Here is a 25,374-nt window from a genome sequence, read left to right as displayed (position 1 = left end):
ATTACTTAGCCATCCATCCGGTTCTCTAGCATCCTCGACACTAGAGAGCCTCCTTGTAACCCACTGCATAAAGTACTCACGCCAGGACTTAGGGTGTTACACATCTCAATGCGGCCCGAACCTGTACAAAACTGTCCACTGTCTCTCGTGCATCCAGCACGAACCATCGAGCTACAGTCTAACACCGTCCTACTCCAAAAAGCACATTGAGGGGCAACCCCGGGTGCGTGGTCGGACCCAAAACACCAACAATAGTCTCTCATTACAAAATTGTTACTCAACCCCTCTATCATTCCCCACTTTGAGTTCAAGGATGGTCTGTTACGATATAAAGGTCATATCTGGCTTGGTGCTGATGAGTGTCTAAAACGTCGAGTCATTTTGGCACTTCGTTGTTCGACACTTGGTGGTCATACAGGAGTGCCCGTTACATATAACCGTGTTAAGGGGTTGTTTGCCTAGCACAAGATGAAAGCATTTGTTCACACGTTTGTGCAACAATGTTAGATATGTTTACATGCTAAACTGATGGGGCGACATACTCAAGCAAGTGCAATCGTTACCAGTACAAGTGACTGCTTGGCATATAGTCTCTATTGACTTCATCGAAGGTCTTCCGCTCTTGGGCACAACTGACTGTATCCTTGTCGTCATGGATAAATTCTCAAAATATGGTCATTTTCTCCTGGTGTCTCATCCTTATACACAGCTTGTATTGCTCAACTCTTCCTGTCCTAGGTTTACCAGCTTCATGGGTTTCTCTCGGCTATCATCTCGGATAGTGATCTGGTTTTTACCAGCCAATTCTAGACACACCTTTTTAGATTAGCATATATCGAACTGTGCCTGAGCTCTCCTTATCACCCACAATATGATGGCCATATCGAGAGAGTTCACTAGTGCCTCAAGACATTCCTTCGTTGTTTTGTCAACAGTGCATGTCCAAGAAAGTGGTCCTCTTGGCTTCCTACTGCTAAATTTTGGTACAATACAAGTATCCACTCTTCATTGGGTTGCTCTCCTTTTGAGGTACTATATGGCTGCAAACCTCGTTCGTTGGGCCTTTCTGTCGATGTAGCTACTCCTATACAGTTGCATGAGTGGCTCCATGACCGTTCAGTGATGCAAGAACTGATCCACCAACACTTGGTTCATGCTCAAGCTCGAATGAAGCACCATGCAGATCGATGTCGTTTAGAACACTCATTTACTATTGTGAACTGGGTCTATATGAAACTGCAATTGTACGTGCAATCCTCAGTGTTGCCTCGTGCTCATCAGAAACCAATTTTGAAATACTTCGGACCTTACCGTGTTGTCGCTCGGGTTGGTTCTGTTGTTTATAAATTGGACTTGTCGGCTTCCAGCAGAATTCACCCTGTCATACATGTTTCATGGCTCAAGTTGGGCACTGGATTCAAAGGGACTGCCTTTGATTCGCTGCCATCTAAATTGTTGTGGTTCAACATTCCTCTCCAAATTCTCCAGACTAGAGGAGTATTGGTAGAATGATCTGGGCTGCCTCGTGAGTTAGCGACTTGGGAGGATCGCAAGGCGCTACAACAATGCCCTTTTGCGTCTGCTTGAGGTCGAGCAGGTCCTCAAGGGACCGGAAATGTTACCCTAGCTACCATGCCAAACCAACCATAGGAAGATCAAGTGGTCGTGTCGGACCAGCCACAGAGCAGTGAGCATGGCCGTCGTATATGTCGTGTGAGTACGAGTGTGTTTGGGACCGATTGGATGTGATGACTCATGTGTCGTGATGTTCTGTTATGTGGGTCCTTGGAGTATAAGTACTATGTGTGGTACCTTATGTAAGAGATTGAACGGGTTAGTTGAAAACATGCCGCTCAAAATTTTGAAAATTAGATGGCTAGATCATTTTTCATGCTACTCCATAACATCAAAATAAACTAGGCATCTAATTTTAGAAAAGTTGAATGGCATGTATACAATGAATCTATTATAATACTATCTCCGTGTTTGAATATTTGTCCACTAGTTTATTTTTAAACTAAAACGCGATAAATAAAAAAATTGGAGGGAGTACTAAACAGAACTCAGAGAACAGGTCGTCCCTCATGTCTCCAGTTTCCCCTGTTTTCTCTTCTTCCTTCCCGAAATCCCCTCTACCTTCTCCAGTGTGTTAACATGTCCCTGTCGTCGAGCGCCACCATGGACGACGGGGAGGGAATACCCCTCATCGTCATGCGAGGAGTCGTCATTGAAGCGCAAACACAGATCTTGGGCTGGGAGTGTCGCCCTGCGAGAGGCACAGACGAAAGGAGAGGCATCCGGTTTGAGACCAGAGCGGGAACCCCGGAAGGAGCCGCTACCACTCTCATCGCCGGAGGCAGCACGGACACGATTTGGGCCCGACACGGAGTGGCAAGAGAAGCAGGTCAAGCAGCGAGGGCGCCAGGACCGTAGAGGTCGCCGGCGGCCTGGTGGGTGGACGCCGGGGCCAGAGTGGCCACCACCGGCGCGGGGGAGGCTCACCTCACCGGCTCACCCAACGGTCACACTCACGCATAGCTCTGCCCTGAACCAAGATCTCACAGAAAACTGAAACAGTACACTGTTTTCCATTTTACGTCTCAGGTTCTCAATTTTCGAAATATATATATTTTTTCGTCACACAGAAAAGGTGACCTCTTGTTTTACAAGTATGTACAGTATCTAATCACTCGACACTGGAGAATAAACCAAAGTCGAGTTTCTGAGAGCTTGGTACACACGCCTTTCGCGCTATGTCTACACCGCCACCGGCAAAGCCGTCCAGAAGCATCACCGCTTCCTTGCTAGCATTCGGTTCTCTGGCATTCTGAACATACCCACATGTCGTGAAGAGCTAGCACGAGTGCACAAGCCGCCGGCCACGGCCGGTGGCTTCGGGACGATGCCTACCGTTTCTGTGTCGGCGTAGCTGACAACGAAACGTATTCGTTCAGTAGGCTCTTGAATTGCTCCCGCGCCTTCTCAATCTCGAGCCGTAAATTCTGTTCCTGTTCGGCACAAGGAGGTCAGGTTCGTCAGGTTCGAGTGAAGATGTGCTCTAATGGTCATCACTGCTGCACAGGGTGGGCACTGGCCAGAGAATTTACCTTGAGTCGTAGTGCCTTCTCTGCCATAACAAAATCCGAGCACCTACGTACAGAAAAATAAAATGCAAAACAAACATAATGTATTTAGAAGCTTTGCCAAAATCACTGTGTAGGATGACACCAAAGCAAAAGGAATCTTGGGCTCACTCTTCACGGAGCATCCGGTTTTCCATCTTCAGGAAGCAAAATTCCTTCGTCTCTCGCTCTCCCATCCCCATATACCCGGATACCTGTTTTGTCTAGAGAAATCAATGCAACATAAAGATTGCATAAGGATCAAGGCGACAAAGTGCACCAATGCAACAAGGTAGTAGCAAGGACGAACAGCAATGTTGTCTGTACTAGCCTCATCAGTAGCACAGCTGCTGCCAGCCAAATCCTGCGTAGCCTTCCTTTTAAACGCGACCGTCATAGTAGTAGTGTCGTCGTTCCTCCTTTTTCTTGTGTCTACCGAATCGGTGGCAGGCACCATGGAAGGCGATTTTATCCCGTTGACTTGCATGGTCTGCGCGTTTAGCGAGGACGGGGAGTAGCCCATATGCGCTCCTGGTGCAACGCTCTCTGCTTTGACAGGTGCTGAGTGAAAACCAGGGGGCGCTGAGGCGATTGGAACTGCATTCAAGTAGTTGCTGTGCGACCTCAAGGGTTGCGTCGGAGCAGGTGCGCTCCTATCTGATGGTTCAGCAGTGCCATTTGCTATCGGCAGCATTACTGGAGGAGGAAGAGGAGCTGCACTCACGCGTGGCTTTTTCATGTATCCAATCTTGTCACTGTAAAGTTCCCTGAGGAAGAATCGAGACATTTACATGGTGATGTTTGAGGCGAAGTAAGAACTGGTGCTAATAGGTTTTGGAAATTGGGAGGAACAGATATCAAGAACCTGGAACTTACCAGTACTCGTTAGTCATCTCCTTCAGGCGGTTGATCAGCTTCTGGAACAGCTGTGACTTCTCAAAGTCCTGTTTGTCATGAGTGGGCTTGATGAAGTCTACCTCCAACACCCCAGAGACGCTTCTACCTTTGCTGCTTGAAGTATTCAGAACTCTATGAAATGGCTGCAGTAAGATTTCAGACAGAGATAATCGTGTAAATCTTATCTTTTGTGTTTATGCATCCTTAAACAAAGTGAACCAATGCAAGGGGTCAGGAAGCTCACCAAAATAAGGCGATTTTTATGATAGATATTAAATCCGTGCACGCTAATAGTTGGGGCACCCTTTAAGAATCCAATGGTTGTAAGAACCGTAGCCTAAGTCAACCAAAGAGAGTGCATGCAAAAGGAGAAACAAGAACAAGAGTATGAAATTCTTAATTCATACAGTAAAGAAAAAACCGATAAGTTATGTGGTGAGGCTAAGAAGAGATAAACCAAGGCAAACCTCTTTTATTCCACAACTATGTGGTTTATAACTGATGCATTCAGGATATATTAGGTCAGCGGCAATGCGATGACGCTTAACTTCTTGCCCTCGAAGTATGATCCTAAAGTAATCTGGTAGCTGCAGATACAACACAGAAGCATAGACCTGCACAATGCTATGTCAGCAACCAGCTCACTGGTATTGTGCAGGAATGTTAAACTATATGATACTCACCCTAAGAGAATAGCGTAGTCGATTTGCCAAATGGTTCTCATTAGCCCTTTTTACAGAATTTCTAATTTCTTCTGGATTTGGCGCTCCACTAATCATAATATCCTGAAATACAAACAAACAACAAGGACTTTCATGAGCAACCCAGCAGGGAACACCAAAAAACTGACAAAGCGCACTCTAACAGTATACAACAAATAACTTCAAGAAAATAAATTCCTATTTATTGAAAAACAATCAACAAAACACAGCAAATTTTATAAGAATGGTTTTAGATTGTTGCAACAGTATTCCAATAGACACAATCATCGGACTTAAGAATGCTACTTTAACAATAAAAACAATAATTATGTTAAATAATTCAAGTGATGTATTTGATGGTTACCTCCGGATCTGTGTCAAAGTCGAGCTCCAAATTACCATCGTCGTTGGACCACAGATTGAACACTATAATCTTGGTGCCATGTGGACCAATGTCACAGAACTGTTCATCAACCATAGATTGGAATAACCATTAGCATTTCATATCATATAACCTATATATTACTAACAAATACTAGATGAGGTTGTAGTAGCTACATCAAATTGTTGAATTTTACTATTATATATACTCCCTCCATCCCAAAAAACAGGGCGTATAAATTTTTTCACGAATATTAGCGCAGGTGTTGACGCTATATTTATTTCCTCTGGTACCCATGGTTTTGGTTAGCAGATCAGCACGCAAGCTGTATGGAATGGAAGGCAATCGTCATTGGTGGCCTTAATCACGTTGCAGGCAATACGACATGCAAGGAGAGATTCTCGGTTCCCAAATAAATCGGCTGGCAGAAAAAACTGTAGGCAAACCAGGAAACAAAGCATGCATGGGTGGGAAGGAATCGTGCATGACGTTGTCACTCAGCACAAAAGGAAAACATGCATGAGCAGGGTAGGAAATTAATCACGCAGCCACACAAGAAAACTGGCATGCACATGGGTGCAAAGAATCATGCGTCTAGAATGAGATAAAAAACTAATACGCCTTGTTTTTTGGGATAAAACCTAAATATTTATGAGCCCTGTTTTCTGGGATGGAGGGAGTATATTTTTTCTATACATGGGTGTCATGTATATATATAGAAAAAACAATTTATCTAGTTTATAACTTAAGTCTAAGTTTGTCGGTTTAATAATGTAATGTTTTGTTAGAGTAAATAAAATATTGTATCTCTATACTTCAAACGGATGGCAGGTTTAACATACATTCTGCATCAGCTCTTCTTCTGTTGCAAAAGGGGACCATTTCAACAATGCTGACAAATTTGAGAAGAATTGTTCCGAACCATGACGCTCCAGTCGTTGAGTTTGTCCTTTCATTAGATTGCATTTATAATCCACCTAGGAAGAGAAAATATATCACCAGAAATTATGGAAGTGCAGTTTAAAAAATAAAATCACACAGCGTACCACAGGAACTACAACATCTGTATGTCCAGTTTCCACCAAGAAAGTGTAAGAGAGGAGACCAATGGATTGTGTAGGCCCACTGAAAACAAGTAATAACTTGGCATTATTTCAATTGATAAAAGAAAAGTGGTTCACAAAGGAAAGAAATTTAAGTGAGGTATATGGTACCTGCTCTTAGTGCAGCGACTGAAAACAATAACATCTGCCCCAAGCCGCATTGTGCTAGTCTTAAAACCATTTCCATCTGATCAAAGTGATAAATGCCAAAACGTTAGACAATGGGTTTCAGGATATGACTTGCTGATTATAGAACAAAAGTTGGCAATACATTGTCCAATCGAAGATCCTGATTGTTTCTCTGAAAATCCAAAGCTCATACACCGCCTCAAAGAATCAGGATCCATGCCTCCACCATCATCTGTATGGTAACCAGAAATTCTGCACTCTGTTAGTTGCAAATTCATACATCTATCCATATTTGCCTGATTTTTTTAAAATAAGCTTCATTACAGTGCAAGCATGAGCAAACCATCTAGTTCATATAAACTCCATAAAAATCAGTGAAGTTTATAAGTTTGTATTTTAGTTTATTATCCAATCACATATCACTTATAAAAATGTTATCCCATTAGTATAATATAACAAGCAGAACCTTGAATTAGTATAGCTGGTGATCCATTCCGTTTGTCGGTGACTTTGTCCAACAATATTGTTGTAGCACCACCAGTTTCTATCTGTTTGACCAAAAATAATCTAGTCACACAATTAATTATGAGCAATCAAAGTGTATGGCTCAACAATGAGTTTGTTTAATTACCTCATCGACTGCATTGTCCAACAACTCTGCCAAGGCTATATAACAAGGCAAAAGTAAGACACAATGCAACAACATTGAAGATTGTAGTCTGAAAAAGTCTGAAACCACACAAAATCGTACCTCCAAACGGCCACTTATGTGAAGTCGCATTAGAGTGGAGAAATTCGGGGTGGACGCACATGCGATTCTGTAGACCTGCAAAAAGAAGCAAAGTGGTCAACATCGTGCGTTAGAGGTATGCTACAAAAAATCAATAGAATTCACGCGAAAACCTTCAGCGTTGTGACATACTTAGAGGTTGTGGCGTGGACCTCCCCGCCGCCGCGTCATAATCGCCGGCGCCCCAGAATTTCCTGCTCAATCGTGGTGCAGAGCAAGGCCGACGAGTCGAGGTACCCTCGAGTGTCTCGTAGGCACTAATGGACTGGTCGCTGACGTCACCTGACACCTCTGAAGCGGCCTTGTTCAAGACGCATGCTGCTTGAGGCTGAGTTTGCGGTAACACTGGAGTGCCATCGTGCTCCGATGCCAATGCAGTTGGCTGAGAAGCGTTGGGGCCATGGAGGCTCCGCCTATGCTGGATGGTGGTGGCCATGATAGGGGAGACGAAGGGCTTGATGTCTCTCTCCGCGTCCATGTAGTCCGTCGACAGTTCCTCGAGGCGGTTGATGTTAAGTGACAAGCGGTGGGAACGATTAGTGAGGACGTGCACATGTGGTGGGGGCGGTTGCAATTTTGCAAACCTGCAACATCAGGTACGGTTAGGGGTGATAATGGATTATGATCTAAATCAAGGTTATTAAAACGATAAAACGTTGAAACACTCATGGGTGAAGTTTTGACTTTTAAACGTAGTTTTAAACAACATAGGAAAAATACCAATATATCATAATTTCAAACAATAACATGAAGTTAAATACCAAAATAGAGATGTTAGTGGCTTACCAAAACTTCACTCATGAGTCGGATTGGACCCAAAAGTAACTAACAGACCGGGTCCAAAAGTAGCTAATGGTCTAAAACCCATGAAACACTGTGTTTTACAGTTTAGAACGCCAAAACGTGGTTTCAACCTCTAATTACCGTTTTGACATTTAAACTAGTTTTAAAAACACTGATCTAAATGTTCTTTCACAATTTGTTTAGGACTTCAAATAATTTGAGTTCAAAAATGAATGGAAAAACCGAATCTAATCTGATCTGATCTTTAAATTTTACAGTGTAAAATTTAGAGTCTATTACCACCTCTAGGTACGGTAAATTAAATCAAGAATACCGAGAGAACTACGAAATATATATTTATATCTATACCACTATATAATCCACCAGTTTAAACTTTACAAAACTCATCCAACCAAATTACCCCCATGCTCATAACCTCCATTGAATCCACCAAACAAATTGCACCCAGACTTAACACATCATCAAAATCAATAGTTCAGATCGCTGGATAATCCTCTCTCCCTTACTCAAATCCAATGGACAATATTATTTAGACCATCCATTATCTCTCTCCCTGCCGCCTCCAGCCTCTCCCTCACTCATGCCGTCGTCGCCAACCCCTTCCCTCGTGTCGTGGCCATCACAGTCAACCCTGCCTCTTCCCTCTCCAAGATCGTAATGTTAGCATGTGCTATATGCTAGCTTAGAAAAAACAACATATTCTAATTTTTTTAATAATCATAGAAAATTTAAAAAAGTTCTTTGTGCTCTTCCTTTTAATAAAATTTCTATAGAGCGTACAACCTCATTAAGGAAACTAGGTCAAGTGTTCCATCTATACCACTATATAACCCACCAGTTTAAACTTTGCAAAACTCACACAACCAAATCACCCACACATCCATAACCTCCACTAAATCCACCAAACAAATTACACTCAGACTTAACACACAATCAAAACCAACAGTTCAGATCGCTGGATAACCCCATCTCCCTTACCCAAATCCAATGGACAATATTATTTGGATCATTCCTCATCCCTCCCCGCCCTCGCGACCCCACCGCAACAACCTCCTCTCCCATCCCCTTGCGTCCCTGCCGCCACCTCTCCCTCACTCGTGTTGTCGATGTCGCTGCTGTCAACCCCTCCCTATGTGTCGTCGCCATCGTCGATCCCTCTCCTCTTCGTGATCGTAGCGTTAGCACGAACTATATGTTAGAACAGAGAAAATTCACATAAGACGAAGAAATATCCAGAAAACAAAATCGCAACAATATCATACCCCCATCACCTCCCTCCAAATCTAGGTGCACAAAATTTTTGATGTACAAATTGATTGATCAAACTTGGCCAAAATTTAGAAGATAAAAGAGAAATATAACTGCTTCTACCATTAACTACCAACTAAAACTACCAAAAAAATTTGAGCTTGCCAAATTTCAACAGGGTTAAATTGTCACAAACCAAATAAGCCGCTCATTATTTCTCTACACTATTTAGTCCTCTAGATTAGATTGGGATAAAAAATTCGACCTGCGGAGGTAAGAGAGCTCCCAGGCATTATATTAAAAAAAATACCCTCTCACGCATGTCGAGAAAACCCATAAACCCCTGTCCCAATCGTACACAACAGCATTGTAGCCCAGGTGAGAATACAACCGCGAGCGAAATCAAGCCTTAGACTTGTGCTTTGGCATGGGACAGACGAGGGACTTTTTTAACCACAACCTGAAATTCACTCTGATGGGGAGTCAAACTCAGGACCCGAGGAGTGCTACTCAGACCACCTAACCAACTCGGCTAGAGACCCTTCCACATTAGATTGGGATACACGACCAATATCCTTCTCGTTCCTCTACTCCTCTCCCAACATCTCTGTTTCTATTACCAAATTTTTCGGTACATATTTTCTCCTATCACCTAATTTATAACCGCCACTCAGAGCTAATTTACCCCTTCATTTGGTGGAACTATTTTGGCCTCTAGATTAGATTAAGATTTTTTTTCTCGAGCACGCAGAAGATATATGTATCATTATTTAAGAAGAAAAATGACTAAAATGGACCAGAACATGGTACAAAGATATATAAATGAGTCCATTAAAAACTCCTAAGAAATTACCAAAAGCCTACAACCCTAGAATTAAGGGTGTTAGGAGAGAGACACGCTTGGCCCCTGCCATCTCCCACGACTCTCTTCTTCCTCAGCCCTTCTAATGACGGCCTCTAAATTTGGGGTGTTATTCCCAAAGACTCAACTATTTCTATGGTTCCAAAGGGTCCAAAATCCAAGGAAGATTAAGGTATTAAGTCCCTTTTCAGCAATACCTTACACCTAGAGGTTGATGAAATTCCTCGCAAATACACATCCAATTAACAGATGGTCTATGGACCCATGTTCTTGATCAAAGCGAACATCGTTCCAGGTGTTCAAGCCATTGTTTTTGTAACTGGTCAGATAACCACATAAAAAACTTACAGTTCGATGGAGCCATGAGTGCCAAAGTCTCACACAAAGTTCAAACTGGACTAATCTAATGAAAATGCTTTCATAAGTAGCTTTAGCTTAGTGTTTGCCATCAGTTGCAAATCTGAGAATGTGTTTGTCCTCCCCTTCTTGGTGCAGCTCGATCGTGCATCGTGCATAAGACATATTATGCACGATCGAGTTGTAGCTCGACAGTACCTCATGATGACAATACCTCACGATAGGATGAAAAAATGGCAGTGTGCTGCTAGGGGTGGTAATGGATCGCGATCCAAATGGTTATTCACAAAATGGTAGGGCCCTAAATAAATTCTAGTTCAAAATGAATGGAAATAGGGTCCGATCCTTGAATTTTATAGTATAAAATTTAGAGCTCATTGTCACCCTTATGTGCTGCAGTTCGAGGAGAGAAACAAGCCAAAAGTCCGACAATTATTATTATTTACTTTAGATTTAGATGCCATCTTTCATGAATAATTAGATCATAATTTATCAATTAGCTCAGATGACGAATGGACTAGACTATCTTCAATCATATCCTCTATATGCCTTCTTTATAGTCTTATTAAAAAGATTATCTCCTTTATATCTCATTCTTCTTCTTCTTTATACTTACCAAAAACCGTATATAGAAATCGTAGCAATACACGAGCAATAAGAGGACAAAGAAAAACAAATATGAAGAAGGCACAGGTAAACCATATCTTTCAAGAACAAGAGAAAATAACAGCAAACACGCTCTAAAAGACAAAGGAAACTGAAAGGGGAGTCAGGACGCTGCATCGAGCCTGTTCTTCATACACTCTAAAAGAAAAAGGAAAAAATATTACCTCTAGAATGCAGTTCAATCTTTTTTTCCCTAGTTGCCTTTCAACTGCAGTGCTGTAGATAAATCGTATAAAAGAAAAGGCTCCAAGACTTTGAATGGTCTTGGTATGAACAGATCGTTTTTCTTCTTGCCTTCCAACTGCAGATCCTACTTTTGATATGGATCACATCAACCAACCCCAAGGCTTTTAAGGGATTTTTATATGACCAATCCTCCGATATGTCAATCGCTTGTGGCAGATGACAAAACAAAACCCTAGCACCGCAAACATGTGCTCCTCTGACGGTGGGCACCATAGAATCCAAGTTGCATATTTATAGGATAGGAAACCGCCCTAGATATTTTCGTGGTAGGAACTAACTCCAGATCTGTTCAAGAATCTGAGGGGATAAGCAGAATCCAAACCTCTGCTTGGAGATGAATCTATAAATAAATAAAATCCGGAAGAAAAGGACCAAACGGGCCTCTCTGCTGCAGCAGTGTGGCCTTATCGGCTGGGCGGCCCACATGCGGCCCTACCGTCCCGACCCAATGCTAACGCTGGGCCCAGCCACCGGCGGCCGGTCACCGCCACGGTTCAGCGCTCCCGCCTGTCCTGGTTGCCGACTCCCGGCGCGCTCCGTTCGAAGGCATCTCTTCGCGCGCCACGCGCCTAGCGCATGCCGAGCCACCGTGATCGTGCCCGACCACGTGTGCTCCACCCGCGCTCACACCCCGCCCTGCGCCCCGTCCAATCTTCTCCCACAGCAACTCGTTCCTTCCCCGCATCCCTTGCCGTACTTCGACGTCCGCACGGTCTCGGCCGCTCGCTGATAAATAAACGCAGTGACCAGTGACGCGCACGGATCAATCACGTAAAGGCGAGACCGCAAGGACACCGAGCTACTTCGAATACGAATACGAGCTCAGCCTGTTCCGAGATGGACGACGAGAGCGAGGCGAGAGCAATGCCGCGGCGGCCCACGCCGCCGTCGCCACCCCCGTGGGAGGCGCTCCACCTCGTCGCGCCGTTCCTCGACGCCGCATCCCTCGCGGCGGCGTCCTGCGTGTCCACCTCGTGGCACACCGCCTTCGCCGCGGACGACCTCTGGGCGCGGCTCTGCGCGCAGCACTTCCCCTCCGCGCTGGGCCTCCTCCCCGACACCGACAGCGACCGGCGGTGCTCCTCCCCACCCCACCGACGCCTGTTCAAGCTGTTCCGCTCCGCGTCCGTCCGCTGCCGCGCGCTCCCGGCCCCGCGCCTCGCCCTCGCGGACGTCTCGTTCGCCGTCGACGTCGTCACGGCCGGCGGCGACAGCACGCTGTCCTTCCTGGTAGCCGCGGACAAGGCCGCCCACGTCGAGAATTCCGCGGGGCTGTTCCTGTTCGGGGTCGACCTGAGCGGTCGGAACGGGGCGATCGGGCCAGGGGAGTGGCGCGTCAGGTGGACGGCGGTGCGGACGGCGGCGCGCCGCGGCGAGGAACCCGCGGCGGTCCTGATGATGGACGCCAAGGTGCCGGCGGCAAGGGCGGCAGGAGCCGTCGCCTTCGGCGGCAGAGGTGAGGCGGGGGTCTCGGCGAGGCTGCCCGCGCCCGGCTGCGGCGGCGCCAAGCTGGACGCGGAGGTGGTGGTAGAGCTGGCTGGGGAGGAGAAGGCCGTCGGGAAGGTGAGGCTCGGAGTGATGTGCGAGTGTCGGTACGTGTGCGCCGACGAGGGGCTCCGGTACCTGCAGCATTTCCTCGTGTGATGTAAAACGCACGTGATTCTTCGATGATCTCGTGCACGCGGTCGAATGAGAACTCCGCTTGAGGGAAGCAGAGTAGTGTAGCTGTGGAGGTAGTGCAATGAACTGAACCCCGAAGTCTCATTTGTTGTTTTCGCCGTTTAATAATGGTTTCATCTTGTAGTTGTTCATATACTTTTTCGGACATCTTTGTGTGTGTGTGATGATTCTCAGATTAAAGCATCTTCAAGAGTTCTCAAAACATTATCCTATTCCTTTCCAATTCTTGGTTTTGTATTCCAGTTCTTGTTTTTTTACAATATCCAAAAAAACATCTCTATCCTGATTCCTGACAGCCCAGTCAATTCTTGTTTGTTTACAATATCCAAAAAAACATCTCTATCTTGATAAGTTCGAACATACTCCGTTGATCATCTTGGTGAGCCTTGTCTTTAATCCATATTGTTTTTACTACTTCTACATTATTTTTGTTTCTATAAAGGCTTTAATTCGAAATCTGTATCGACTTTTACTACTACTACACTATTTTTGTCTCTACGAATTAGAGTTAGAGTTAGGCTTTAATCAAAGTGTGTCAATCTCAAGTGTGTGTCTCCAGTCTCGGCAGAGTTGAAACGTGTTACACTGTCATGATATATCACATCATGATCCTACCGATTCAGCTTACCTACGTTAGGTCAGATGGAGTTTATCGATGTGTATTTAGAGTTTTAGACGTTCCACTACTGTCCGTAGATAATGGTTCGGTTAAATACGTTGTTTCATATGCTGTCCGTAGGTAACGTTCGGTTACCTGCATTCGGTCAGATGGGATATATTGATCGTGCATTCAGACGTTCGGTCTGATGGAGTCTACTGATTGTGTTTTAGTCGTGTTACACTTACACCACGACGACCCTGCCGCTGCCGACGCAGACTACTCGGTTCTGTTCTGCAGCCACAGATGCAGACTACTCGCGCTCGGCAGCCGCATGGAGTCTGTCTGTACGTGACGACGCTCGGCGGCCGGATACTACGTGTTCAGGGCACACGAGGTGATATGCGACGGTGTTGTATACTGTAGTTTTTTCTCTCTGAAAGTGAACCTCTCATCCAAACAGGACTCGATGTTGGGCTTCCCAGGCCGGACGTGGGAACAACAAACGCGGGTACACGTAAGGATTTTTCTGAGGAGAAGAGGACAGGACAGAGTGTTTAGGGTGTTTGGTTTGAGTAATAAGTAAGACATTTTTTTCACTTTTCACTCCTTACTTTTTAAAAAGTTTAGTTTGTGCAATGAAATGAGTTGATTTATCACCATCTCGTTCCTTATAATTAGTTAGTATTAGTATTAACACGAGTGCAAGATGATAGACTCATGATGTACTACCTCATGTTGGATAGTTTGATTCCTCAAACCGAACAACTCTAGTACTTTAGCACAAATAGAGATGGCTAAATTGACCGCCCGGGCCGGTCTGGCCCGGGGCCGGTGAAGCCCGGCCCGTTTTGGGCCCGGCCCGCCAGGCACGGTTAGAAAACCGGGCCGGGCCGTATAAGCCTGCGGGCTCGATTTCCTGTCCGAGTCCGGCCCGCAGTGGGCCTAAACGGGAGCACGAAAAAAGCGGGCTAAGCGGGGCCGGTAAGCACGTTTTAGTGTAAAAAAGCGGGTTTAACGGGCTTAGTGTAAACGGGCCGTGCCGGGCTAGCCCACCGTGCCTAATTTCCTGTTCGAGCCCGGCCCGCTTATGTGACACCCCAGGTGTCAGTTTCGTGTTATGTCGGGAGATTTGTCCTAATCTCGGACGCTTAGTGAAAATTTCTATCTTCTTATCACATTTATCTCCTTCCATCAAGTTAATCGTAAATACTTCACCGAATTCGGAGCTATTCGATCTCGACGAATGCCGAATTTGGAGCCTGTTAAAAACTTTTAATTCTCGGAACGAATGCAGACTCGAAGATCATTCTCGAATTATAAATCCCATTTGAAGCTCTTTAAATCAAACTCTCAACGATTGTTATTTAATCTGAGCCCGAGTCTAATTCCTCAAACTTAATCTATGTCTGACTATTTTATCCAGATCCGTACTCGCAAACGGAATACTCAGTACGTCGTCCTCTAATTAATTCTTACTCGACTCGTCCAAATATCTCATGTCTGAACCGAACTCAAAACCCCGTATCGACAACGATTTTAAAATATCACGATTCGCCTTCTCCGACTAAAAATCCAAAGCCGATCAAATCTCAGGACGATTTATTTTTCGAATCATGTGCGAGGAGTTATTTCTGAATGAATTCAAATCAGACTCTTGGTCGAGTCTATCGCACAATCGTCCGTTTGTCCGAACTCTAGTTCACTTTGTTCCGCGTACAGACGAATTCTGCACGAGCATTTTTATTCCGAGAAATATTTTAGTGCAGCCCGATTAAGTGTTTTAGGCCGAATCCAGTCCAGCCCGTTTGGCCCATTTAAAACCCTAGCCCTAGGGCTTCTTCTATAAATAGGGGTGCTCACTTGGCAATTTTTCACTCCCACCCCTCACTTTTCCCTAGCCGCCACCTTCTTTCCTCCCTGCCTCCTTCTCCCTCACGGCAGCAGCCCGCTCCTTCAGGCACGCCAGAGCAGGAGCTCTTCTTCCCATGGCACCACCCCCTTCGCTGCACCCTCCTCCCTCAACGCTGACGCCCCCTGTCCTCTATCCCTCGGCGCGCGCCCCTGCATACCCCCAGCCGACCGATCCCCTCTGCTCGGCCAGCAGCCATGGACGCCCAGGCCAGGAGCGCCTAGAGCTCGTCCCTGCTCGCTTCGGTTGCTCGTCTTCCCCAGCGCCGTCGGCCTCCTCCAACGCCGGCCCCTTTCCATCTCGGCGCCTCCAGCAGCCATGGCGCCATTCCCTCCTCCCCTTCTTCTTCCTCAAGCAAGTAGCAGCCCCTCCAGCTCCTGTCCATGGCGCCAGTTTTGCGCCCTCCCTGCGCAGCTCCATTTCCCCCATGGCCGTGAGCTCCCCATCTGGCCGCCATCCACCCCTGTGCTCGGCCCTCCCAGTGCGGCGTCAACCAATCTGCGCAACGATGCTGGTCCACAGCCGCGAGCCCCATCGATCTACACGGCCCTAGTTGCAATCGTTTCCCAGCACGTCGGCATCGAGCTCCGCGAGCTCCGCTAGTCGTCAATCTGTGCAGCGAGCAACAACCTCGGTGAGCTACTAGCTGTCCTGCGCTTTTCGTGTTCGATTGAATGGCCGCACCAACAAATTGTGTAATAAACTTGTCGGGGACCATAATTAGGGGTGCCCTCAAGACTCCTAAATCTCAGCTGGCAACCCCCATCAGCACAAAGCTGCAAAGGCCTAATGGGTGCGACTAAGTCAAGGATCGGTCCATTCGAGGGACGCGATCACGCCTCGCCCGAGCCCAGCCTCGGGCAAGGGCAGTCGACCCTGGAGGATTTACGTCTCGCTCGAGGACCCCCTCCAGCAACGGACACACCTTCGGCTCGCCCGAGGCCCAGTCTTCGCCAAGAAGCAACCTTGGCCAAATCGCCACGCCAACCGACCAAATCGCAGGGGCATTTAATGCAAAGGTGGCCTGACACCTTTATCCTGACGCACGTCCTCCAAGTCGACAGAGCCAAAGTGACCGTAGTCACTTCGCCGCTCCACTAACCGATTTGACAAGAGGACATCGCCGCCTGCGCCGCTCCGACTACTGTGTCGTGAGGCTGACAGCATCCAAGTTCGGCCTCAGGCGCCATAGGAAACTCCGCTTCGCCCGACCCCAGGGCTCGGACTTGGGCTCATGAAAAGGAAATGTGCCCTTGGGCCATTTCTAAGTATTTTGGTGATTGAGTGCCAACACAAATGCTTAAATGTGAATCTATACCCATGGGTGGACATAGTGCAAATCAAGAGTAAAGATATGTTTCTAAGCCTTAGTACATTGTTTTAAAGACTAATGTATTGTGTCTAAGTGCTTGAAACAGGAGAAATCGAGTCAGAGAAAAGTTGGCTGTGTACAGCCAAGAGGCTGTTCGGTCTGGAGCACCGGACTGTCCGGTGGTGCACCGGACAGTGTCCGGTGCGCCAGGCTGCCTCGAGCGAAGTGGTCGCTCTCGGGAATTCGCCGACGGCGTACGGCTAAAATTCACCGGACTGTCCGGTGTGCACCGGACTGTCCGGTGAGCCAACGGTCGGCCGCGGAATCTGCGTGCGACACGTGGCCGAGCCAACGGTCGGAAGGGGGCACCGGACTGTCCGGTGTGCACCGGACTGTCCGGTGCGCCAACGGCTCCCAGATCTGCAACGGTCGGCTGCGCCGTTTAAAGAAAGAAATCGGGCACCGGACAGTGTCCGGTGTGCACCGGACTGTCCGGTGCGCCCGATGACAGAAGGCAAGATCAGCCTTCCAGAATTGCTCTCAACGGCTCCTAGCTGCCTTGGGGCTATAAAAGGGACCCCTAGGCGCATGGAGGAGCACACCAAGCATTCCTACAACATTCCTAAGCACCAAGACATCGATTCCACGCATTTGGTTCATTGTGATAGCATCTAGAGCTCTTGTTGAGTTGTGGACTCATTGAGTTGTGTTGCGAGCTCTTGTTGCGACTTGTGTGCGTGCTGTTGCTCTGATTTTGAGTCTTGTGTGCGTTGCTAGTTTCTCCCTTACTCCGTATTTCTTTGTGAATCTTAAGTGTAAGGGCGAGAGGCTCCAAGTTGTGGAGATTCCTCGCAAACGGGATATTGAAAGGCAAAGCAAAACACCGTGGTATTCAAGTTGGTCTTTGGACCGCTTGAGAGGGGTTGATTGCAACCCTCGTCCGTTGGGACGCCACAACGTGGAGTAGGCAAGCGTTGGTCTTGGCCGAACCACGGGATAAACCACTGTGTCATCTCTGTGTTTGATCTCTTGTGGTATTGTGTTTTGCTGAGACTCCTTTCTAGCCACTTGGCAATCATTGTGCTAACACTTAACAAGTTTTTGTGGCTATAAGTTTAAGTTTTTTACAGGATCACCTATTCACCCCCCCTCTAGGTGCTCTCAATTGGTATCGGAGCCGTTCTCTTCAAGAAGGGACTAATCGCCCGAAGAGATGGATCCTAAGGCGAAGGGAATCGTGATCAACGACAAGGAGAAGGAGTCCTTCGTCAACGAGCCAAGGGATGACAAGTCCAACGACTCGGGCTCGGGCCACAAAAGAAAAGATGGGAGGAAGAAGAAGACAAGGCGCATCAAGGAAATTGTCTACTACGACAGCGACGAATCTTCCTCCTCCCAAAAGGACGACGACGACTACAATAGAAGAAAGACGGTTAACTCAAACTTTTCTTTCGATTATTCGCGCATCCCGCATAGTTCAAATGCTCAATTGCTCCCCATTCCACTTGGCAAGCCCCCTCACTTTGATGGAGAGGACTACGGATTTTGGAGCCACAAAATGCGTACTCACCTATTTTCTCTCCATCCAAGCATTTGGGAGATTGTGGAAAGTGGAATGAAATTTGATAGCTCGGATAGCCCTGTGTTTATTAATGAACAGATTCATAAAAATGCACAAGCTACTACTGTGTTGCTAGCCTCTTTGTGCAGGGACGAGTATCACAAGGTGAGCGGCTTGGACAATGCCAAGCAGATCTGGGACACCCTCAAGATCTCTCATGAGGGAAACGACGTCACCTTGCTCACCAAAATGGAGTTGGTGGAGGGCGAGCTTGGACGGTTCGCGATGATAAGGGGCGAGGAGCCGACACAAACATACAACAGGCTCAAGACCCTTATCAACAAAATAAGGAGCTACGGGAGCACGCGATGGACGGACCACGACGTCGTCCGCCTAATGCTAAGGTCATTTACCATTCTTGATCCTCATTTGGTAAACAATATACGTGAAAATCCCAGGTACACCAAGATGTCGCCCGAAGAAGTTCTTGGAAAATTTGTAAGCGGGCGAATGATGATCAAGGAGGCAAGGTACGTGGACGACGCATTGAACGGTCCAATCCTTGAGCCTCAACCCATTGCTCTCAAGGCAACAAGGAGCAAGGAGGCGCTACCAAGCAAGGTGGCGCAAGTTGAGGCGGCCGGGCTAAATAATGAGGAGATGGCCCTCATCATTAAGCGCTTCAAGACGGCGCTTAAAGGTCGCAAGGGACAGCCAAGCAAGACCAAGACAAAGGAGAAGCGCTCATGCTTCAAATGCGGTAAGCTTGGTCATTTTATTGCTAACTGTCCCGATAATGAAAGTGACCAGGAACAAGGGAGCAAGAGGGAGAAGAAGAAGGCATACAAGAAGGCAAAGGGCGAGGCACATCTAGGCAAGGAGTGGGATTCGGATTGCTCCTCCTCCGACTCCGACAATGAAGGACTCGCCGCCACTGCCTTCAACAAGTCATCCCTCTTCCCCAACGAGCATCACACATGCCTTATGGCAAGGGAGAAGAAGGTGAGTACTCAAGACTCCACTTATGCTTCTTCTAGTGATAATGAGTCTAGTGATGATGATGACATAGATTATTCATGCTTGTTCAAGGGCTTAGATAGATCTAAGATAGATAAAATTAATGAGTTGATTGATACGTTGAATGATAAGAATAGATTACTAGAAAAACAAGAGGATCTTTTATATGAGGAGCATGATAAATTTGTTAGTGCACAAAATTCTCTTGCTCTAGAAATTAAAAGAAATGAAGTGCTTTCTAGTGAATTATCTTCTTGTCATGAAACCATTGCTACTTTAAAAGGTGTTAATAATGATTTAAATGCTAAACTAGAAGTGGCTAGTAAATCTAACTCTTGTGTAGAACATGTTATGGTTTGCACTAGGTGTAAAGATTTTAATGTTGATGCTTGTAGTGAACACCTAGTTTCAATCTCTAAATTGAATAATGAAGTGGCTAGTCTTAATGCCCAACTTAAGACTAGCAAAAGCGAATTTGATAAATTAAAATTTGCAAGGGATGCCTATACGATTGGTAGACATCCCTCAATTAAGGATGGACTTGGCTACAAAAGGGAAGCCAAGAACTTGACAAGCCATAAGGCTCCCATCTCCGCCAAGGAGAAAGGGAAGGCCACTATGGCTAGTAGTGTGCAAAAGAACCATGCCTTTATGTACTATGATAGAAGACAACCTAGAAATGCTTATAGGAGTTGTAATGCATATAATGCCTTTGATTCTCATGCCATGTTTGCTTCTAGCTCTTCTTATGTGCATGATAGAAATGTTGGTAGGAGAAATGCTGTTCATAATATGCCTAGAAGAAATGTTGTTAATGTTCCTAGGAAATTAAATGAACCTTCTACAATATATCATGTTTTGAATGCTTCCTTTGCAATTTGTAGAAAGAATAGAAAGGTAATTGCTAGGAAGTTAGGGGCAAAATGCAAGGGTGATAAAACTTGCATTTGGGTCCCTAAGGAAATTGTGACTAACCTAGTAGGACCCAACAAGAGTTGGGTACCTAAGTCCCAAGCCTAAATTTGCCTTGCAGGTTTATGCATCCGGGGGTTCAAGCTGGATTATCGACAGCGGATGCACAAACCATATGACGGGGGAGAAGAAGATGTTCCGACAGCCGCTATTCGAACCATGGCAATTGGAGAAGTGCGGCCACATGAACAAGATGTACGAGATCAACCTTCTTCCTCAACAACGGTGCTTCCCCCACCTCAAGACGATGAACAGGTTCATCAAAAGGAGGCATGTGATCAAGGGGGAGCACAAGATGATCATGTGATGGAGGAAGAAGCACAACCGGCACCTCAAACCCAAGTTCGAGCGATGATCCAAAGGGATCATCCGTCGACCAAATTCTGGGTGACATTAGCAAGGGAGTAACTACTCGATCTCGACTAGTTAATTTTTGTGAGCATTACTCCTTTGTCTCTTCTATTGAGCCTTTCAGGGTAGAGGAGGCCTTGCTAGATCCGGAACGGGTGTTGGCCATGCAGGAGGAGCTCAACAACTTCAAGCGCAATGAAGTTTGGACACTGGTGCCTCGTCCGAAGCAAAATGTTGTGGGAACCAAGTGGGTGTTCCGCAACAAACAGGACGAGCACGGGGTGGTGACGAGGAACAAGGCTCGACTTGTGGCAAAAGGTTATGCCCAAGTCGCAGGTTTGGATTTCGAGGAGACTTTTGCTCCTGTGGCTAGGCTAGAATCAATTCGGATCTTGCTAGCATATGCCGCTCACCATTCTTTCAGGTTGTACCAAATGGATGTGAAGAGCGCTTTCCTCAACGGGCCAATCAAGGAGGAGGTGTACGTGGAGCAACCCCCTGGTTTCGAGGATGAACGGTATCCTGACCATGTGTGTAAGCTCTCTAAGGCGCTCTATGGACTTAAGCAAGCCCCAAGAGCATGGTATGAATGCCTTAGAGACTTTCTAATTGTTAATGCTTTCAAGGTTGGGAAAGCCGATCCAACTCTTTTTACAAAGACATGTGATGGTGATTTGTTTGTGTGCCAAATTTATGTCGATGACATAATATTTGGTTCTACTAACCAAAAGTCTTGTGAAGAGTTTAGCAGGGTGATGACGCAGAAATTCGAGATGTCAATGATGGGCGAGTTGAACTACTTCCTTGGGTTCCAAGTGAAGCAACTCAAGGACGGCACTTTCATCTCCCAAACGAAGTACACGCAAGATCTGCTAAAGCGGTTTGGGATGAAGGACGCCAAGCCCGCAAAGACTCCGATGGGGACCGACGGACACACCGACCTCAACAAAGGAGGTAAGTCCGTTGATCAAAAAGCATACCGGTCAATGATAGGGTCTCTACTTTATTTATGTGCTAGTAGACCGGATATTATGCTTAGCGTATGCATGTGTGCTAGATTTCAATCCGATCCTAAGGAGTGTCACTTAGTGGCGGTGAAGCGAATTCTTAGATATTTGGTTGCTACGCCTTGCTTCGGGCTCTGGTATCCAAAGGGGTCTACCTTTGACTTGGTTGGATACTCAGACTCCGACTATGCTGGATGTAAGGTCGATAGGAAGAGTACATCAGGGACGTGCCAATTCTTAGGAAGGTCCCTAGTGTCGTGGAACTCTAAGAAACAAACCTCCATTGCCCTATCCACCGCTGAGGCCGAGTATGTTGCCGCAGGACAGTGTTGCGCGCAACTACTTTGGATGAGGCAAACCCTTCGGGACTTTGGCTACAATCTGAGCAAAGTCCCACTCCTATGTGATAATGAGAGTGCTATCCGCATGGCGGAAAATCCTGTTGAACACAGCCGCACAAAGCACATAGACATCCGGCATCACTTTTTGAGAGACCACCAGCAAAAGGGAGATATCGAAGTGTTTCATGTTAGCACCGAGAACCAGCTAGCCGATATCTTTACCAAGCCTCTAGATGAGAAGACCTTTTGCAGGTTGCGTAGTGAGCTAAATGTCTTAGATTCGCGGAACCTGGATTGATTTATAGCATACATGTGTTTATGCCTTTGATCATGTTCCTTTTTGCATTGTGTTGCTTATTATGGTGCTCAAGTTGTACAAGCACTCCCCGGACCTCACAAGTCCCTGTGCCAGTACTGCACATATTTAGGGGGAGATGTGTTACAACTTGACCCTTTGAGACTAACCATTTGTTTGAGTTTGATTGTTTTAGTCTCAAAGAAGGTTTGAAAGGGAAAAGGTGGACTTGGACCATGCAAGACTTCCACTGCACTCCGATGAAAAGAGTAACTTTTCCAAGTTCATCTTTAAATTCTTATTGCCTATTTTGCTCTTAATTGAAGAATTTGGTGAGGCAATGAGGTTAAAGGGCCAAGATTGATCCCGTTTTGGTGCTTGATGCCAAAGGGGGAGAAAATAAAGGCCAAAGTGATAAATGGATCAGGCCAAAGTATTAAATGGATCAGCTACCACTTGAGAGATTTTGAAAATAGTAGAATAAAGCTTTTGGTTTGTCAAATCTCTTTTGTTGTCTCTTTTGTCAAAAGTTGGCCTCTTGTGTGGAGAAGTATTGATTATGGGAAATAGGGGGAGTTTTTGGAATCTTGAATCAATTTTCTTTGGAAAACCTCTCTTGATGTCTCTACAAGTGGATTTGACTTAGAGATAGGATTTTGAGGTTGATTTGCAAAAACAAACCAAGTGGTGGCAAAGGAATGATCCATATATGCCAAATTGAATCAAAATAAATTTGAGTTTTATGTGAAGTGATATTGCACTTGTTCTAGTTGCTTTATGTTGTGTTGGCATAAATCACCAAAAAGGGGGAGATTGAAAAGGAAATGTGCCCTTGGGCCATTTCTAAGTATTTTGGTGATTGAGTGCCAACACAAATGCTTAAATGTGAATCTATACCCATGGGTGGACATAGTGCAAATCAAGAGTAAAGGTATGTTTCTAAGCCTTAGTACATTGTTTTAAAGACTAATGTATTGTGTCTAAGTGCTTGAAACAGGAGAAATCGAGTCAGAGAAAAGTTGGCTGTGTACAGCCAAGAGGCTGTTCGGTCTGGAGCACCGGACTGTCCGGTGGTGCACCGGACAGTGTCCGGTGTGCCAGGCTGCCTCGAGCGAAGTGGTCGCTCTCGGGAATTCGCCGACGGCGTACGGCTAAAATTCACCGGACTGTCCGGTGTGCACCGGACTGTCCGGTGAGCCAACGGTCGGCCGGGCCAACGGTCGGCCGCGGAATCTGCGCGCGACACGTGGCCGAGCCAACGGTCGGAAGGGGGCACCAGACTGTCCGGTGTGCACCGGACTGTCCGGTGCGCCAACGGCTCCCAGATCTGCAACGGTCGGCTGCGCCGTTTAAAGAAAGAAATCGGGCACCGGACAGTGTCCGGTGTGCACCGGACTGTCCGGTGTGCACCGGACTGTCCGGTGCGCCCGATGACAGAAGGCAAGATCAGCCTTCCAGAATTGCTCTCAACGGCTCCTAGCTGCCTTGGGGCTATAAAAGGGACCCCTAGGCGCATGGAGGAGCACACCAAGCATTCCTACAACATTCCTAAGCACCAAGACATCGATTCCACGCATTTGGTTCATTGTGATAGCATCTAGAGCTCTTGTTGAGTTGTGGACTCATTGAGTTGTGTTGCGAGCTCTTGTTGCGACTTGTGTGCGTGCTGTTGCTCTGATTTTGAGTCTTGTGTGCGTTGCTAGTTTCTCCCTTACTCCGTATTTCTTTGTGAATCTTAAGTGTAAGGGCGAGAGGCTCCAAGTTGTGGAGATTCCTCGCAAACGGGATATTGAAAGGCAAAGCAAAACACCGTGGTATTCAAGTTGGTCTTTGGACCGCTTGAGAGGGGTTGATTGCAACCCTCGTCCGTTGGGACGCCACAACGTGGAGTAGGCAAGCGTTGGTCTTGGCCGAACCACGGGATAAACCACTGTGTCATCTCTGTGTTTGATCTCTTGTGGTATTGTGTTTTGCTGAGACTCCTTTCTAGCCACTTGGCAATCATTGTGCTAACACTTAACAAGTTTTTGTGGCTATAAGTTTAAGTTTTTTACAGGATCACCTATTCACCCCCCCCCTCTAGGTGCTCTCAGCTCAGCCCCGGAAGACGACGAACTCCGCTTCGCCCGACCCCAGGGCTCGGACTCGGGCTCAGCCCTGGAAGACGACGAACTCCGCTTCGCCCGACCCCAGGGCTCGGACTCGGGCTCAGCCCCGGAAGACGACGAACTCCGCTTCGCCCGACCCCAGGGCTCGGACTCGGGCTCAGCCCCGGAAGACGACGAACTCCGCTTCGCCCGACCCTAGGGCTCGGACTCGGGTTCAGCCCCGGAAGACGACGAACTCCGCTTCGCTCGACCCCAGGGCTCGGACTGGGGCTCAGCCCCGGAAGACGACGAACTCCGCTTCGCCCGACCCCAGGGCTCGGACTCGGGCTCAGCCCCGGAAGACGACGAACTCCGCTTCGCCCGACCCCAGGGCTCGGACTCGGGCTCAGCCTCGGAAGACGACAAACTCCGCTTCGCCCGACCCCAGGGCTCGGACTCAGCCCTGGCCTCAGCCGACGGTCTCCGCCTCGCCCGACCCAGGGGCTCGGACTCGACCTCGGCCTCGGAAGACAGACTCGACCTCGACCTCGGAGGAGCCTCCACATCGCCCAACCTAGGGCACGGACCGACCACGTCAACAAGAGGCGCCATCATTACCCTACCCCAAGCTGACTCAGGCTACGGGGAACAAGACCGGCGTCCAATCTGGCTCGCTCCGCCAGACAAGTAATGATGGCGCCCCGCACGCTCTATGACGACGGCGGCTCTCAGCCCCCTTACGGAAGCAAGAGGACGTCAGCAAGGAATCGACAGCCCCGACAGCTGTCCTTCTGCCAGGCTCCAGCGCTCCTCCAATGGCCACGACACCACACGAACCGGGTGCCAAAACCTCTCCGGCTGCCACGATGGCATGTACTTAGGGCGCTAGCTCTCCTCCGCTAGACACGTTAGCACACTGCTACACCCCCCATTG

The 25,374-nt window shown here is 47.2% G+C and overlaps 2 protein-coding genes across 5 annotated transcripts; one reads left to right on the top strand and one right to left on the bottom strand.

Annotated features, from left to right (window-relative positions):
- Window positions 1-2,558: 2,558 nt before the first annotated feature.
- On the bottom strand, window positions 2,559-11,826 carry LOC103651104 (protein MICRORCHIDIA 6). 4 transcript variants are annotated; one of them, XR_004857332.1, is made up of 19 exons: window positions 11,226-11,826; window positions 7,257-7,708; window positions 7,086-7,160; window positions 6,966-7,000; window positions 6,801-6,882; window positions 6,477-6,566; window positions 6,317-6,392; window positions 6,149-6,227; window positions 5,945-6,079; window positions 5,085-5,183; window positions 4,703-4,804; window positions 4,487-4,633; window positions 4,264-4,356; window positions 3,999-4,162; window positions 3,746-3,889; window positions 3,433-3,668; window positions 3,255-3,346; window positions 3,108-3,150; window positions 2,592-3,008 (listed from the first exon to the last, which is right to left on the bottom strand). XR_004857332.1 is itself a non-coding variant. In XM_008676707.4 (18 exons), the coding sequence occupies exons 2-18, from the start codon at window positions 7,600-7,602 to the stop codon at window positions 2,907-2,909; spliced, it is 2,217 nt and encodes a 738-aa protein (XP_008674929.1). In that variant the 5' UTR covers window positions 7,603-7,708; window positions 11,226-11,826; the 3' UTR covers window positions 2,559-2,906. The 4 variants fall into 4 exon arrangements, 2 of the variants coding, with proteins under 2 accessions (XP_008674929.1, XP_008674930.1); XR_002268181.3 differs by having other exon boundaries at window positions 3,454-3,668; XM_008676707.4 differs by having other exon boundaries at window positions 2,559-3,008; window positions 3,433-3,889.
- A 239-nt stretch (window positions 11,827-12,065) lies between these two features.
- On the top strand, window positions 12,066-13,183 carry LOC100279082 (uncharacterized). Its single transcript, NM_001152132.2, has one exon. It carries the CDS (start codon window positions 12,145-12,147, stop codon window positions 12,949-12,951), a length of 807 nt encoding a protein of 268 aa, NP_001145604.1. The 5' UTR covers window positions 12,066-12,144; the 3' UTR covers window positions 12,952-13,183.
- Window positions 13,184-25,374: the final 12,191 nt, after the last annotated feature.

This window comes from Zea mays, chromosome 3 (assembly GCF_902167145.1).
Source record: "Zea mays cultivar B73 chromosome 3, Zm-B73-REFERENCE-NAM-5.0, whole genome shotgun sequence".
NCBI lineage: Eukaryota > Viridiplantae > Streptophyta > Magnoliopsida > Poales > Poaceae > Zea > Zea mays.
This window is presented reverse-complemented; position numbering and strand designations above follow the sequence as displayed.